The sequence below is a fragment of the Canis lupus genome, chromosome 6 (assembly GCF_011100685.1).
Source record: "Canis lupus familiaris isolate Mischka breed German Shepherd chromosome 6, alternate assembly UU_Cfam_GSD_1.0, whole genome shotgun sequence".
NCBI lineage: Eukaryota > Metazoa > Chordata > Mammalia > Carnivora > Canidae > Canis > Canis lupus.
In genome coordinates this window covers 21,437,448-21,451,621 of record NC_049227.1, presented here as the reverse complement: position 1 = coordinate 21,451,621, position 14,174 = coordinate 21,437,448, and the positions used below count along the sequence as shown (strand labels likewise).

The window sequence follows — 14,174 nt, the reverse complement described above, 5'->3', positions numbered from 1 at the left end:
TAGATGTTTAAGCCATAACATGTGACTACTTTTCTTCCTTTGCACAAAAGAACTGTAAAAATGAAGCTATGTCTGGCAGATGTGAAAGGTCAGCACTTTTGTTTCTGAATGGCACTTGTTTTAGACTCCTTGAAAAAGCAGTTTGAAAAAAATCACTTCTGGGCTGTGTGGGTGGCTCAGCGGTTGAGCGGGGCGTGATCCTAGAATCCCAGATAGAGTCTGCATTGGGCTCCCCGCAGGGGGCCTGCTTCTTCCTCTGCCTGTGTCTCTGTGTCCCCCTCTCATGCATAAATAAATAAAACATTTATTTTATTTTTTTAAAGGTTTTATTTATTTATTCATGAGAGAGACACAGAGAGAGAGAGAGAGGCAGAGACACAGGCAGAGGGAGAAGCAGGCTCCATGCGGGGAGCCTGTCGTGGGACTCCAGGATCCCACCTTGGACTGAAGGCGGTGCTAAACCGCTGAGCCACCAGGGCTGCCCTAAATAAAACATTTAAAAAAATAAAAAATCACCTTTGATCTGACAGCTTCACGTCACTCCTAGTGTCTAGACATCATTCTGTTTCAGAGGTCCTACCACACAGGGCAAGATCACATTATTCATAAAGCAAGAACTGATTTTAACTCTTTATTTATTTATTTATTTATTTATTTATTTATTTATTTTTAATTTTTTTTTTTAAATTTATTTATGATAGTCACACAGAGAGAGAGAGAGGCAGAGACACAGGCAGAGGGAGAAGCAGGCTCCATGCACCGGGAGCCCGACGTGGGATTTGATCCCAGGTCTCCAGGATCACGCCCTGGGCCAAAGGCAGGCGCCAAACCGCTGCGCCACCCAGGGATCCCTGATTTTAACTCTTTATTATGACAATATTTAAAAATGCAATATTAAAAAAATACACAAAGTAGGGAAGGGTGCTAAAGGAATCATTTTAAAACTCACTTTGTACCAGATGTAGTGTGATCCTGTATAAAGGGCAGGGGTACGTGGTTAAGTAACCTTGGAGATAATAAGGAATCTAAATAAAAGAAGACCTTTTTAAGTGGCTGGCCTGGGTCTTCCCACCTCCACCTGTGACTAGTTCCCTTATAGACAAAATATCTGGGGTGTAACAACACTGGACTGGGACCCATGGTCTCTGGGGCCAAAGCATCAATAAGTATGTATTAGCGCCTTCTATGGAAAGGAGTAAAGATGGGTGGAGATGCAGGTTATTTCCTAGGTAGGGCAGCCAGATGTTCTCAGCCACTTTCTCTGGCAAGGAAAAGGTAATGGTATCTGCTGTGAGTGAGGGAGGAATTCACGGGCCTGGAGGTTGAGAAGAAGCAGGAGGAGAAGACTTGAATTGACAGCTGTGGTTGTTTATAATAGGAAAATGTGGGAGCAACCACAATGTCCATCAATAGGGGAGCAGGATAACCACACTATGGGATATCCTGCTGGGCAAACGGATGAAGTCAGTTAGATGGCTGGAAAAGGATCTCCAAGCTATGCTGTTCAATACAAAATTCTCAGGTTCTAGACGCCCTTGGGGCAGCATCATACAAGTATTCAAAGGAGAGATTCAGTGCATGAGAAAAGCCAATGCTGGGAAAAGATAAAAAGCTGCCTACTCCATTTTTATTGGGAAATAAATATGCAAAAAAAAAAAAAAGATAAAACACAAATGTGTGGCTTAACAAACTGTTGTAAAGTGAACACCCAGATTGACACATAAATCATAACCTGCCCCCTGTGCCTTTTGCACGTGACGATGCCTTGCTTTCTCCTGGGTGTTCGTTGTACTCTCTTCCTTGCTTTGCTTTCCAGATTTCATTATGTGTAACTAAACGGTATGGTGACATTTTACTTTTGAAAAAAATCTATCTATGAATGGAATCAGGATAAACTATTCATTGAATGTAGCTGGTGTGTTAATTTTCTTTGCTACATGACTACACCCCCAATGTATTATTTTAAAAAGATTTTTACTTACCTATTAATGAGAGACACAGAGAGAGAGGCAGAGACACAGGTAGAGGGAGAAGCAGGCTCCATGCAGGGGAGCCTGATGTGGGACTCAATCCCAGGACCACAGGATCACACCCTGAGCTAAAGGCAGATGCTCAACCACTGTCCACCCTGGTGCCCACACCAATGTATATTTTATTTTTATTTTTTATTATTTCTTAAAAAGATTTTATTTGTTTGTTTATTTATTTATTTATTTATTTATTTATTTATTTATTTATGAGAGATACACAGAGAGAGAGGCAGAGACACAGGCAGAGGGAGAAGCAGGCTGCCATGCAGGAAGCCCCATGCGGGACTCGATCCCAGGACTCCAGGATCACGCCCTGAACCAAAGGCAGACGCTCAAGCACTGAGTCACCCAGGCGTTCCCCCCAAAGTCTTTGTAAAAAGATTTTATTTATTTGAGAGAAGGAGAAAGTGAGACACAGCATGAGTGAGGGGAGAGGGAGAGGGAGAAACAAACTCCCTGCCGAGCAGGGAGCCTGACACAGGACACAATCCCAGGACCCTGGAATCATGACTGGAACTGAAGGCATATTCTTTTTTTTTTTAATTTATTTTTTATTGGTGTTCAATTTACTAACATACAGAATAACGCCCAGTGCCCATCACCCATTCACTCCCACCCCCCCGCCCTTCTCCCCTTCCACCACCCCTAGTTCGTTTCCCAGAGTTAGCATATTCTTAACCGACTAAACCACCCCTCTCCCCTCATTTTCTCTTCCTTTCTTAAGTCTATGATAAGATCATCAGTGCTGCTGAGTTGGAGAAAGGAGAGAGGGGAGGGGAGGGGCCAGTGCCCTGAGGCCATGTGTCCCAAATCAGGTGGGTGGTAACAGCACAGCTCTGTCCCCCAGGTCACCACGATGCCAGAATACCTAAGGAAACGCTTTGGTGGCAACAGGATCCCCATCATCTTGGCTGTGCTCTACCTGTTTATCTATATCTTCACCAAGATCTCGGTAAGGAGGGGACACAGCTTGGTCAAATCCCTAAATCATGGGGAGAAGATCGATTATACCCACTGGGAGTGTGTCCTGCCCGTGCATGTGCATTTTGTCCTGTGGGGCAGGCTTCAGGGAGGTTAGAGGATGGGAGGAATGGGGGGAAAGGATAAGCATGGGCAGAGGAAGACGGGAGAAAAGGTGGGGTGAAGGACGCCTCCGTCCTCTCCTGCCAAAGCTTCTTTGGAAACATGCCAGGATGGTGCGGGTCACAGAATGGGACTCCCAGAGCTCTGCCAATCCTTGGTGGGGGCTGCTATCTTCCTTCTGGGATCGGGCAGTCATTTGCTATTCATCAGATGTGCTGAGGCCCTTTGAGCTTGTCCCATTCTTTTTTCTTTTCTTTTTTTTTTTTTTTTAAACAGAACTCCTGGGTTCTTTGCTTGTCCCATTCTGACCTTTGGTTGGATGGGCAGATCTCCAGAAAGAGGCCAAAAGCAGATGTATTTGGCTTGCATGTGCTCAGCCAGCCTGAGTCATGCTGCTGCTGCCTCTGCTTCCAGCTGGGGCTGGGGAGAGCTTGTCCCAAGTGAGGGGGCGGGGTGCAGAGGAATTCCATTCAATCCAAACAACAATAATTGACTCTATGCCAGCTGCAGGCTTGAAAGACGCTGGATGACAACATCCTTTCAGAACTCTCCCTCTCGGTCTGGTGGGAAGCTACAGATGTGGGGAAGCCTTCACAAGGGAAATTATGAACGGGGAGGATCACCAACTAAGGGAAGAGGGACTGGCATTTCAGATGGGTGAACATGGCTTGTTGGGGAAGCAGGGAATGTAAAAGCAATGAAGAAGATGAGGCCAAAAGGGTGAGCAGACCATGAAGCCTGGCATGCAATTCTAACATATCTACGTAGATGTTATCCTGGGGCCAGTGGGCGGGGGCCCTGAAGAATTTTAATGGGCAGGAGAAGGATGATATGATCATTACAGATTTGATAAAGGTTGCCGTGTCAAGGATGGAGGGTAAAAGACCAAGAGTAGAAGCAGGAAGACCACTGAGGAGATTGTTGGATTAGCCCAGTGAATGGGGGTCATATGTAATGGCCCACAGGGCTCCAGTTTGAGACCCCCGATCTAGGAAGAGGTGGCTTAAGAAAGAGCAGTATAGGACTCTTCTGTGTTTGCCAGAATCCAGGCTTAGGGAAACCTGTGCTGAAAATGTCCGTCTATTCTTTCATCTGTCAACTTCATGTCTCTCCAGGTGGACATGTATGCAGGCGCCATCTTTATCCAGCAGTCTCTGCACCTGGATCTCTACGTGGCCATAGTTGGGCTGCTGGCCATCACGGCTCTGTACACTATTGCAGGTGTGTCTGAATGAGGGGTGATGCTCGAGAGGCTGTGGCACCCCCGATCTTTTCCTGGCCTATCTTCTGGTGGTCCAATGTGTTGAAACCATTCATTCATTACACCTCATTCCATGACCCCAGATAAGGTAATTTCTCTAAGCCCTTGTTCAAAGGAAGAGGGTTTCCCAATCAGAGAGGAAGGATTTAAAGATGCACCACAACTGCATCAAGCTATTTTCCATTTATTGATTGAAGAACTATTTATTGAGTACTGTCAGTGCTGAGCATGTTTATTTAAATGCATTCTGTAAAGCTAGATGGTAAGTGTCTCTAATTCTGGAATCTGAAGTCAGGCAGCCTCCTTTATCTCCGTCAGAGCTACATCGTAGGAGAGAGACTGGTAGGGCCTGGATGGGTATCTGGTTTTGAATATTTGCCTTTTTATCTTCATATTCTGCTCTAGTTTCTCTGCCTTCGTGTAATGTAATTCATTTTGCAAATATATCTGTATATTACCTAGCATGTGCTTGACATCGTGCTAGGAAGCAGCAGTAAACAAAACAGACAAAAGCTTTACTCCAAAGGACCTTATATCCTAATGGGGATGAGGAGATAGACAATGAACAAGGAAACCAAGAACTAATATCAGGATATATTGTTGTAGTCTGATAAGTGTTCTGAAGGAAGTTTGAGCAGGGAGAGACGGGGAGTGATGGGGTAAGGAGGTGTTTTTTCCATAGAGAATGTTCAGGGAAGGCCTTTCTAAGGTGATATTTGAACCTCATTTAAATGATATGAAGGAAGCACTAGAGAGAAGTGCAGAGGAAGAGAAGTCCAGGCAGAGGGATGGGAGCATGTAAATACTCTTAAGATGAGAACATGCTTTGCTTGTTTGGGGGAAAAAAGGGCAAAGTGGCTGACGCTGAGTGAGCAAATGGTTGCTAGTGGCAAAAGGCAGTTTATCTTTGTTTTTTCTTGTTTTGGGGTCTGTGTCCCTCTTACATTAATTTCTCTGAGGACAGGACATGCTGTTTGGTTTGCCTCTAGGTAGGGTGCTCACCAGAGATTTGCTGAATGACTGAATAAAACACTCAACATTCACCTAGCACATGATAAATATTCAATAATCACCAGTATAGAAATGATATGGGCTTTTAGTGGCAAGATATCACTGGAGTCTGGCCAGCTAATTGCAGCAGAACGTTAGGGCCAGTATCAAAGGTTTCTCCGCGTTTATGATAGGGTCCTGATTCCTGCTGGCAAGGGAAGTGGAATCAAGTAGAACACCACACTTCTGTGCAGGTTTTTTATTGCACACTGACTTTGCCCACTTGTAAATGTGCTATCAGATATGGATCTCTTTCCTCTTTAATAAGAAGGGAGAGAAAGGTATAGTACAGGGCAGAGACTGGAAAGATCATGCTATCCAGATGCTGATAGATTTGCCATTAGGGTTATGGTTAGCTGGTCTCACCTGGCTCGATGGAGGATGGGAGGTAGATGACATCTGGAACAGCTGGCTGGAGCAAGATAGCCCACTCATGTGGCTGGAGGTTAGCTGAGCTTTTCCCCTGTGTGAGCCATCACCCCCCAGGAGGTGCAAGTGGGCTTCTTAAAGAAGCATGATGGTCTCAGGGCAACATGAGAGCAAGGGCAGAAGCTTCTGGGCCCTTGAGGCCTAGGCTTGAAGCTGTACAGTATCGCTCTCACCGTAACAAGCCATTTGGCCAAACTCATATTTCAGAAGTAGAGATATCAGCTTTACCTCTACATGGAAGGAGCGGGAAAGCCACAGTACAAAATGGGCATGTACCTGGCAAGGAGAGCCTGTGGCTATCTTTGCAAACAACACTAAGAAATCTGCTCAGGCAGGTCTTGAACTTCCAGGTTCTGTCTGCTTCTCAGGGTAACTCCTCTCCATCAGGGTACCCCACACTCACCTCAGTGCTTTTCTCCACCCTCAACCCCAGGTGGCCTGGCCGCTGTGATCTATACAGATGCCCTGCAGACTCTGATCATGCTTATAGGAGCGCTCATTCTGATGGGCTACAGTAAGTGGGGACCCCAGGATCACTTGGGTGGGTGACAACTCTTCTCTCAGTGACATCTGCTTTCATCACTGTGATCAGCAAACCCAGTGACAAAAGCCTACAACTGGGGCATTCCTGTCATGGGTGATTTGCTTGAGATGTGGTTATTTTAGCTGGAAGAGAACTGGGCTTATGGAGGCTTACTTTTTTTTTTTAAGATTTATTTATTTTGGAGGGAGAGAGAGAGACAGTGGGGGTGGAGGACACAGAGGGAGAGAAAATCTCCAGCAGACCTCCCACTGAATGAAGAGCTCAATGTGGGGCTCAGTCCCACAACCCCTAACTTCATGACCTGAGCCAAAATCAAGAGTCAGACTCTTAACCTACTGAACCACCCAGGCGCCCCAAAACTTAGTTTCTTTCATTTATTTATTTATTTATTTATTATTTATTTATTTATTATAGTCACACACAGAGAGAAAGAGAGGCAGAGACACAGGCAGAGGGAGAAGCAGGCTCCATACACCGAGCGCCTGACGTGGGACTCGATCCCGGGTCTCCAGGATCGTGCCCTGGGCCAAAGGCAGGCGCTAAACCGCTGCGCCACCCAGGGATCCCCTTATTTATCTATTTTAGAGAAAGAGAGAGAGAGAGAGAGAGAGAGCAGGGTAGGAGCAGAGGGAGACAATCTTCAAGCTGACTCCCCAATGAGGGCAGAGCCCTATGAGATCATGACCCGACCCGAGCCAAAACAAAGAGACCAAGAGTCAGATGCTCAACCGACTGAGCCACCTAGGTGTCACCCCTCTTTTTTGTTGTTGTAATTCTTTGTTTCTTTCTCTGTAGTAGTGTGGGTTCCTCCTTGCCCTCATTGTCTGCCGTCAAGACTTTATTCTGTATTTTCAGAAGTTTTAGTATGATAAATGTAGATGGGAATATATTGATCTTGCTTGGCATTCTCTAAGATTTAGATGAAGACATAAACTTTATATATTAAGTAACATTGCAGTGGAGCTCCTGGCTGACTCAGTTAGTAAAGCATCTGACTCTTGATCTCAGGGTCAAGTTCAAACCCCATGCTGGGTATACAGATTACTTTAAAAAAGAAAAAAGAAAAAAGAATCCAAGACTGCAGCAACATATACAAAGGAAAAGTTGTTAGAAATAGGAGAAATTGACAGAAACCAAAATAGTACCAAGACTTTAACACTTCACAGGACACAGGATTTAGAAGTTATAAATTATATAATTGAAAAAAAAAGAAGTTATAAATTATATAATTGAACAAGTATTCTTGTAACAGCAAACATACTTTTTTCCAGCATCAAAGAACCAAAGAACCATCTACAAAAATTAGTCTTGAAAAAAATAATCAAAATTTACAAAAATACTCATGTGAACTTGGATGGGAAAAAAAAAACCCACCCATCTATGTTTTCATAAACCTAACATTGAAATGTAGCATTTTAAAAATTGTAAGTGTAGGCGACAAACCATAGGAATATTTGTTAATACTCCGTGACTCTCATACCAAGAGATACCTCAGATGTTTTTATCCAGATGTTTTCACAGTTGTTGCTGAGGTACTGAAGAACTGTTTGTGCTCATGGCTACTTTGAAACCAAATTGTTATTACAGGGGCGCCTGGCTGGCTCAGTCCGTGGAGTGTGTGACTTCATCTCAGGACTATGAGTTTGAGCCCCACGCTGGGCATAGAGATTACTTAAAAATAAATAAATAAATAGTTATTAGACCTACTGCCGGGTCTTACTGTTTGATGGAGCAAATAACTGCATTATTAACTGCAAAACTGTGCATACTAAGTCACAGTTTTGATGTTTTGTTGATTGCCTTCAACATATCTGGTTTCCTTTATAATCCTATGCATTTTGTATGATGCATTGGTTATTAGTATTCTGAGAAGCAATATATGACCACTGCCAAAGGCATCAAAACAAGGCGAAGAGCCTCGAAGGTGACTAACTTTCTTTGTTAGCTCTGCTCTCAATAGGATGCCACCCACCCAGCCATCCCCTTACCACTCACTGTGGATTGTTCTGAGTCTCTGGCAAATTTGGGCTTCCTCTGAATTCCAGGCTTTGCTGCAATTGGCGGAATGGAAGGCCTGAAGGAGAAGTATTTCTTGGCCCTGGCTAGCAACCGGAGTGAGAACAGCAGCTGCGGGCTGCCCCGAGAGGACGCCTTCCATATTTTCCGAGACCCCCTGACATCTGATCTCCCATGGCCCGGGATCATATTTGGAATGTCCATCCCATCCCTCTGGTACTGGTGCACGGATCAGGTACAGGGCAGCTGATGAGTGTGTGCCGTCCAGGATGCTTCTGTCCTTTTTTTAAAAAAATTTTTAATTTTATTTATTTTTTCATGAGAGACACAGAGGGAGAGGGAGAGGCAGAGACAGAGGCAGAGGGAGAAGCAGGCTCCGTGCAAGGAGCCCGATGCGGGACTTGATCCCAGGACCCCAGGGTCACGCCCTGGGCTGCAGGCAGACATTCAACCACTGAGCCGCCCAGGGATCCCCCAGGACGCTTCTTTCCCTGGGGGGCTGGGGAATGGGGTTTTTTCACTCTGTCTCTTCTCTTGTTTGCATTCTCCTCCCCCTCGCCCTCAAGCTCAACTGCTCTTTCCTCTCTACTGCTATACATTATTTGACTTCTTGAGCTCGCTCATGTAATGGAAAATCCAGAGCTGCTGATATTTGCAAAGGGGAACTCTCTTTTATTTGTTTTTAAAAATTTATTTATTTATTTTGAGAGAGAGAAAGATAGAGCAAGGGAAGGGCAGAGGGAGAGAATCTCAAGCAGACTATTTGCTGAGGGAGGAGTCCGACCTGGGGCTTGATCTCAGAACCCTGAGATCATGACCTGAGCCAAACTCAAGAGTAGGTCACTTAACCAACTAAGCCACTGCAAAGGGGAACTCTTAATACATCTTGCTAATGTCTGGAAAGATTCAGTAAGCAGAAAGAGATGATACATTTTATTTATTTATTTTTTAAGATTTCATTTATTTGAGAGAGACAGCGCATGCATACATGCACGCACAAGCAAGGGGAAGGGCAGAGGGAGAAGCAGACTCTCTGTCCCTGCTGAGCAGGGAGCCCCATGTGGGGCTGGATGTCAGGCTTTCTGCTCAGGGGGGAGTCTGCTTCTCTCTCTCCCTCTGTCTCTCCTCACCTCCTACCCTGCTCATGCTCCCTCTCTCAAATGAATGAATGAATGAATAAATAAATAAGTAAATAAGATCTTTTTTTAAAAAAAAAAGAAGTTAAAATTGCTATAGTGTATCAGATGATCAACACATACTCTGTGAATCCTCTGTGTACCAGGCACTTGGAGATCACGAGTAAACAAACCAGACTGGGCTTGCATCTCTCCTGGAGCTCACCTTCTTCCAGTGGGGAGTAGATAGACAATGAATAAGTGAATTTTTTTAAAATTTTTATTTATTTATGATAGTCACACACACACACACACACACACACACACACAGAGGCAGAGACATAGGCAGAGGGAGAAGCAGGCTCCATGCACCAGGAGCCTGACGTGGGATTTGATCCCGGGTCTCCAGGATCGCGCCCTGGGCCAAAGGCAGGCGCCAAGCCACTGCGCCACCCAGGGATCCCTGAATAAGTGAATTATATGGAATATTTCAAGATGACAAATATCTTTTTTTTTTTTTTTTTTTTTTTTAAGCAGGGTAGGAAAGAGGAGTTGAGAATATAGGGGTGCAGTTTAAAATAGGTGGCAGGGTGCCTGGCTGGCTCATTCCATGGAACAGGCGACTCTTAATCTTGGGATTGTGAGTTCAAGCTCCACGTTGGGGGTAGAGATTACTTAAAAAAAAAAAAAAAAATATATATATATATATATATACACATATGTTTTAAAAAATAAGTGAGTAAAATAGGGTATTAAGGGGAGGCAGGACTGAGAAGTGACCCTTAGAAGCACAGGCTTCGAAGAAGAGCAGAGCTCCCTGCGAAAGTTGAGGAAGAGTTTGTCACAGAGGGAACAGCCAGAGCAAAGGCCTTACAGCATATATGTAACTGATGTGAAAAAAAAAATGAGAACCACAGAGGCAGGACAGCATTTATAAGAAGCCCTTTTGGTGTTAAGGGGAGGGGAGATAGAATCAATATTTGCATTTCTCATGTATGCATAAGGGAGCTCCAGGTGGATGTAGTAAGACTAAGAAAAGTGGATACTCGTGGGCAGGGAGACCGTGTACATGTGCCAAGGAGTTGTTTCATGGAGCACCTGTTTATACCCGGGTAGGTTTCAAACCCAGGGAATATATCACCAGTTGAAATGCATTTCCTGTTGAGGATCAGAGATCTGGGTACCATTTTGGAGGCTGTAGTGCAGAGTCAGGACTTATTGAAGTTTAACTCAAGCAACGATCATGGAGTGGGACAAGGGCATTTATGCAGGTGACGCTGCTGAGAACAGAGCCCAGGTCCACACCCTGGGCCAGAACTCCTCTGCACTCAGGCAGGGGTGAGCACAATACACATGTACCACCCCTTTGGGAGACTGTCCTTGGCAAATCTTCTCTCCCTTGGCAAATCTCAGGAAGAAAAGGCTTTGAGACACAGTACAGATCAAGACTAACAGTGTGGACTTCAAATTTCATAGGTCCGGCATGCTAACATTTTGTTTCCTTATTTCCTTACTAACAGTGCAGTTACTAATGGTTACAGAAAAGGGAGGCATGAGGAATTTGGCCATAGTCTTTTTGTCCCAGGGATGGTTAATAAACATTAAAAACATTTACATTAAAAAAAAAAACATTTACATTTTGCTATGGTTTATGTTACTGCTCTTGATGCAGCTCACCATCAGCTGACACTTAAGAATTTGCACAAATATTTCCTTGAGATCCCTCAAGCCCTTCTTAGCTGGGATTCCAGCGTTGCACCCCTTGAAAGCCACCTCCAACCTACCCCACATTGTTCAGGAGCCTGGGGACTTAGCCACAGAAGACTCAGTCTCCTTCCAAATGTTGGGCAGGGCAAGAAGGCCTAGAAATCTAAGCCCTTCTTGACCACGTGGTGGTCTTTGGTCAAGACTTTGGTCTTGACCACATGGTGTAGCCACTGACCTGGGTTCTATAGAATCCTGAGACTCTGTGGGTTCACTGTGCTGGTGCTGCCTTACGGAATGCACAGCTTTGCTAGTCCTATACCTAAGCTAATTTTAAGATTTTATTTATTCATGAGAGAGAGAGTGCACGTGTGTGCAGGGTGAGGGGGAGAGGGAGAGAATCTCAAGCAAACTTCCACTGAGCTTGGAGCCTAACGCAGGGCTTGATCTTACAACCCTGAGATCATGGCCTGAACCAAAATCAAGAGTCGGGAGGTTCGGGGATCCCTGGGTGGCTCAGTGGTTTAGCGCCTGCCTTTGGCCCAGGGTGCGATCCTGGAGACCCAGGATCGAGTCCCACATCGGGCTCCCGGCATGGAGCCTGCTTCTCCCTCTGCCTGTGTCTCTGTCTCTCTCTCTCTCTATTTCTATCATAAATAAATAAATCTTAAAAAAAAAAAAAGAGTCGGGAGGTTCAACCGACTGAGCCACCCCGGACCTCCTAGGCTTATTTTAGAACAGGAGAAGGGCAAAGCAACATTCCTGATTCACAGACTAAAAAGATAAGTAACAGTGGACAATCCTAATGGCACTTATACATTTACTGATGCTGTGTCATGGCCAGCAATAAGTAATTCATCCGACATGAAATAATTCATTTTCTTTTTTAAAAAAAGATTTTAATTTATTAATGAGAGGGATCCCTGGGTGGCGCAGCGGTTTGGCGCCTGCCTTTGGCCCAGGGAGCGATCCTGGAGACCCAGGATCGAATCCCACGTCGGGCTCCCGGTGCATGGAGCCTGCTTCTCCCTCTGCCTGTGTCTCTGCCTCTCTCTCTCTGAGTGACTATCATAAATAAATAAATAAATAAATAAATAAATAAATAAATAAATAAAATAATTTATTAATGAGAGACACACAGAGAGAGGCAGAGACACAGGCAAAGGGAGAAGCAGGCTCCCTGTAGGAAGCCCGATGTGGGACTCAATCTCGGGACCTGGGGATCACACCCCGAGCCGAAGGCAGATGCTTAACTGACTGATCCACCCAGGTGCCCCCTCTATACACTTAAAAAAAAAAAATTTATTTACTTATTTAAGAGAGAGAGGGAAAGAGAGAGAGAGAGAGAGAGAGAGAATGAGCATGGGGTGGGGAGGGGCAAAGGGAGAGGAAGAGAGAAATTCTAAGCAGACTCCACGCTGAGCATGGAGTGTGACCCAGGGTTCAATCTCACGACCCTGAGATCACAACCTTAGTTGAAACCAAGAGTTGGAGGCTCAACTGACTGAGCCACCCAGGTGCCCCAGTTAAACCAATTTCTTTCTTTCTTTTTTTTTTTGTTAAACCAACTTCTAAACAAGGACCACTAACTTCCCAGCTCTGGATGAGGGCCTCCATGGCCCCTACCCTTTCCTCACATAAACCAATCCTACATTTTAGAGTCTTTCATTTATGGCATCTAAACAAATGTAATTTGTGCCTGTCAGGATACACTTGGTTGCAAGTGACAAAAAAAAAAAATCAAACTTAAACCACCTCAGGGAGGGGCACCTGGAGGACTCAGTCATCTGCCTTCCGCTTAGGGTCCTGGGGTAGAGCCCTGCATCGGGCTTCCTGCTCAGTGGGGAGCCTGCTTCTCCCTCTCTCTCTCCCCCTCCTCCCTGCTCATGCTTTCTCTCTCAAATAAGAAAATAAAATCTGGAAAAAAAACTACCTCAGGGAAGGGGTGGAGGATGTATTAGCTTGTGGAATACAAACAGCAGGAAGTCAAACAAGATTTCAGAAACTGCTGGAACATATTCTGGTTTCCGTCTCCATCATCCATCTTTCTTTTTTTTTAATTAATTAATTTATTTATGATAGTCAGAGCAAGAGAGAGAGAGAGAGAAAGAGGCAGAGACACAGGCAGAGGGAGAAGCAGGCTCCATGCACCGGGAGCCCGACGTGGGATTTGATCCCAGGTCTCCAGGATCGCGCCCTGGGCCAAAGGCAGGCGCTAAACCGCTGCGCCACCCAGGGATCCCCATCCATCTTTCTCATCTAGGACTTCATTGCCTCCTGCAGACCAACGGGAAAGCTGACAAGTCCCTAAGTCCCAGTCCAAGAATCCTGCTTAAGGGTCTAGCACGGGTCAGGTGCCTAGCCCTGGATTAGGCAGCTGTGCCCAAGATGATAGTGTAGCCCTATGGACAAGGTATGGGTTTCAAAAAAAGGAGCAGGACACTCTAGGAAGACTATCCCATTACTGTCTGCTGTTAAAAAAAAAGGGCGGGGGGGAAGAATCCCAACTTTGTCCTTCTCGTCACAGTGTTGCAGTGGTAATGATGTGGCGTTTCACTCCCTTTGTCCATAGGTCACTGAACCAGCTTGTAAAGCCTCTGGTAACTCACCAAGGCCTCTGTAACTTCTCCAGATGCTTCAAGACCCAAAACCTAAGGAAATAGGAGAGAAAGTTCTGGGCTCATGTAGATTCAATCTGAAGGCAGGAGGAGGATTTTGGGGACCAGTCTCCTATTTAGAAAAAACTCTGGAAGAAGTTGTTCCTTTTGAGTAGATAAGTTTTTTTTTTTTTTATACCTTATTTTTTTTTTAAGATTTTATTTATTTGAGACAGAGCATGAGCAGGAGTGGGCGGGGTGGGGGGGGGGAGGGGAAGCAGGCTCCCCGCTGAGCAGGGAGCCTGATGTTGGGCTCTACCATGACCTGAGCTGAAGGGAGATTAA

The 14,174-nt window shown here is 45.2% G+C and overlaps 1 protein-coding gene across 2 annotated transcripts in view; it reads left to right on the top strand.

Annotated features, from left to right (window-relative positions):
* SLC5A11 (solute carrier family 5 member 11) overlaps nucleotides 1-14,174 on the top strand; it is a 41,593-nt gene that overhangs the window by 14,902 nt on the left and 12,517 nt on the right. For both annotated transcript variants that reach the window (XM_038540013.1, XM_038540012.1), the window contains exons 7-10: nucleotides 2,878-2,982; nucleotides 4,229-4,334; nucleotides 6,287-6,367; nucleotides 8,443-8,648. In XM_038540013.1, the coding sequence (XP_038395941.1) occupies nucleotides 2,878-2,982; nucleotides 4,229-4,334; nucleotides 6,287-6,367; nucleotides 8,443-8,648 (498 nt within the window). The remainder of the gene's footprint in view (nucleotides 1-2,877; nucleotides 2,983-4,228; nucleotides 4,335-6,286; nucleotides 6,368-8,442; nucleotides 8,649-14,174) is intronic.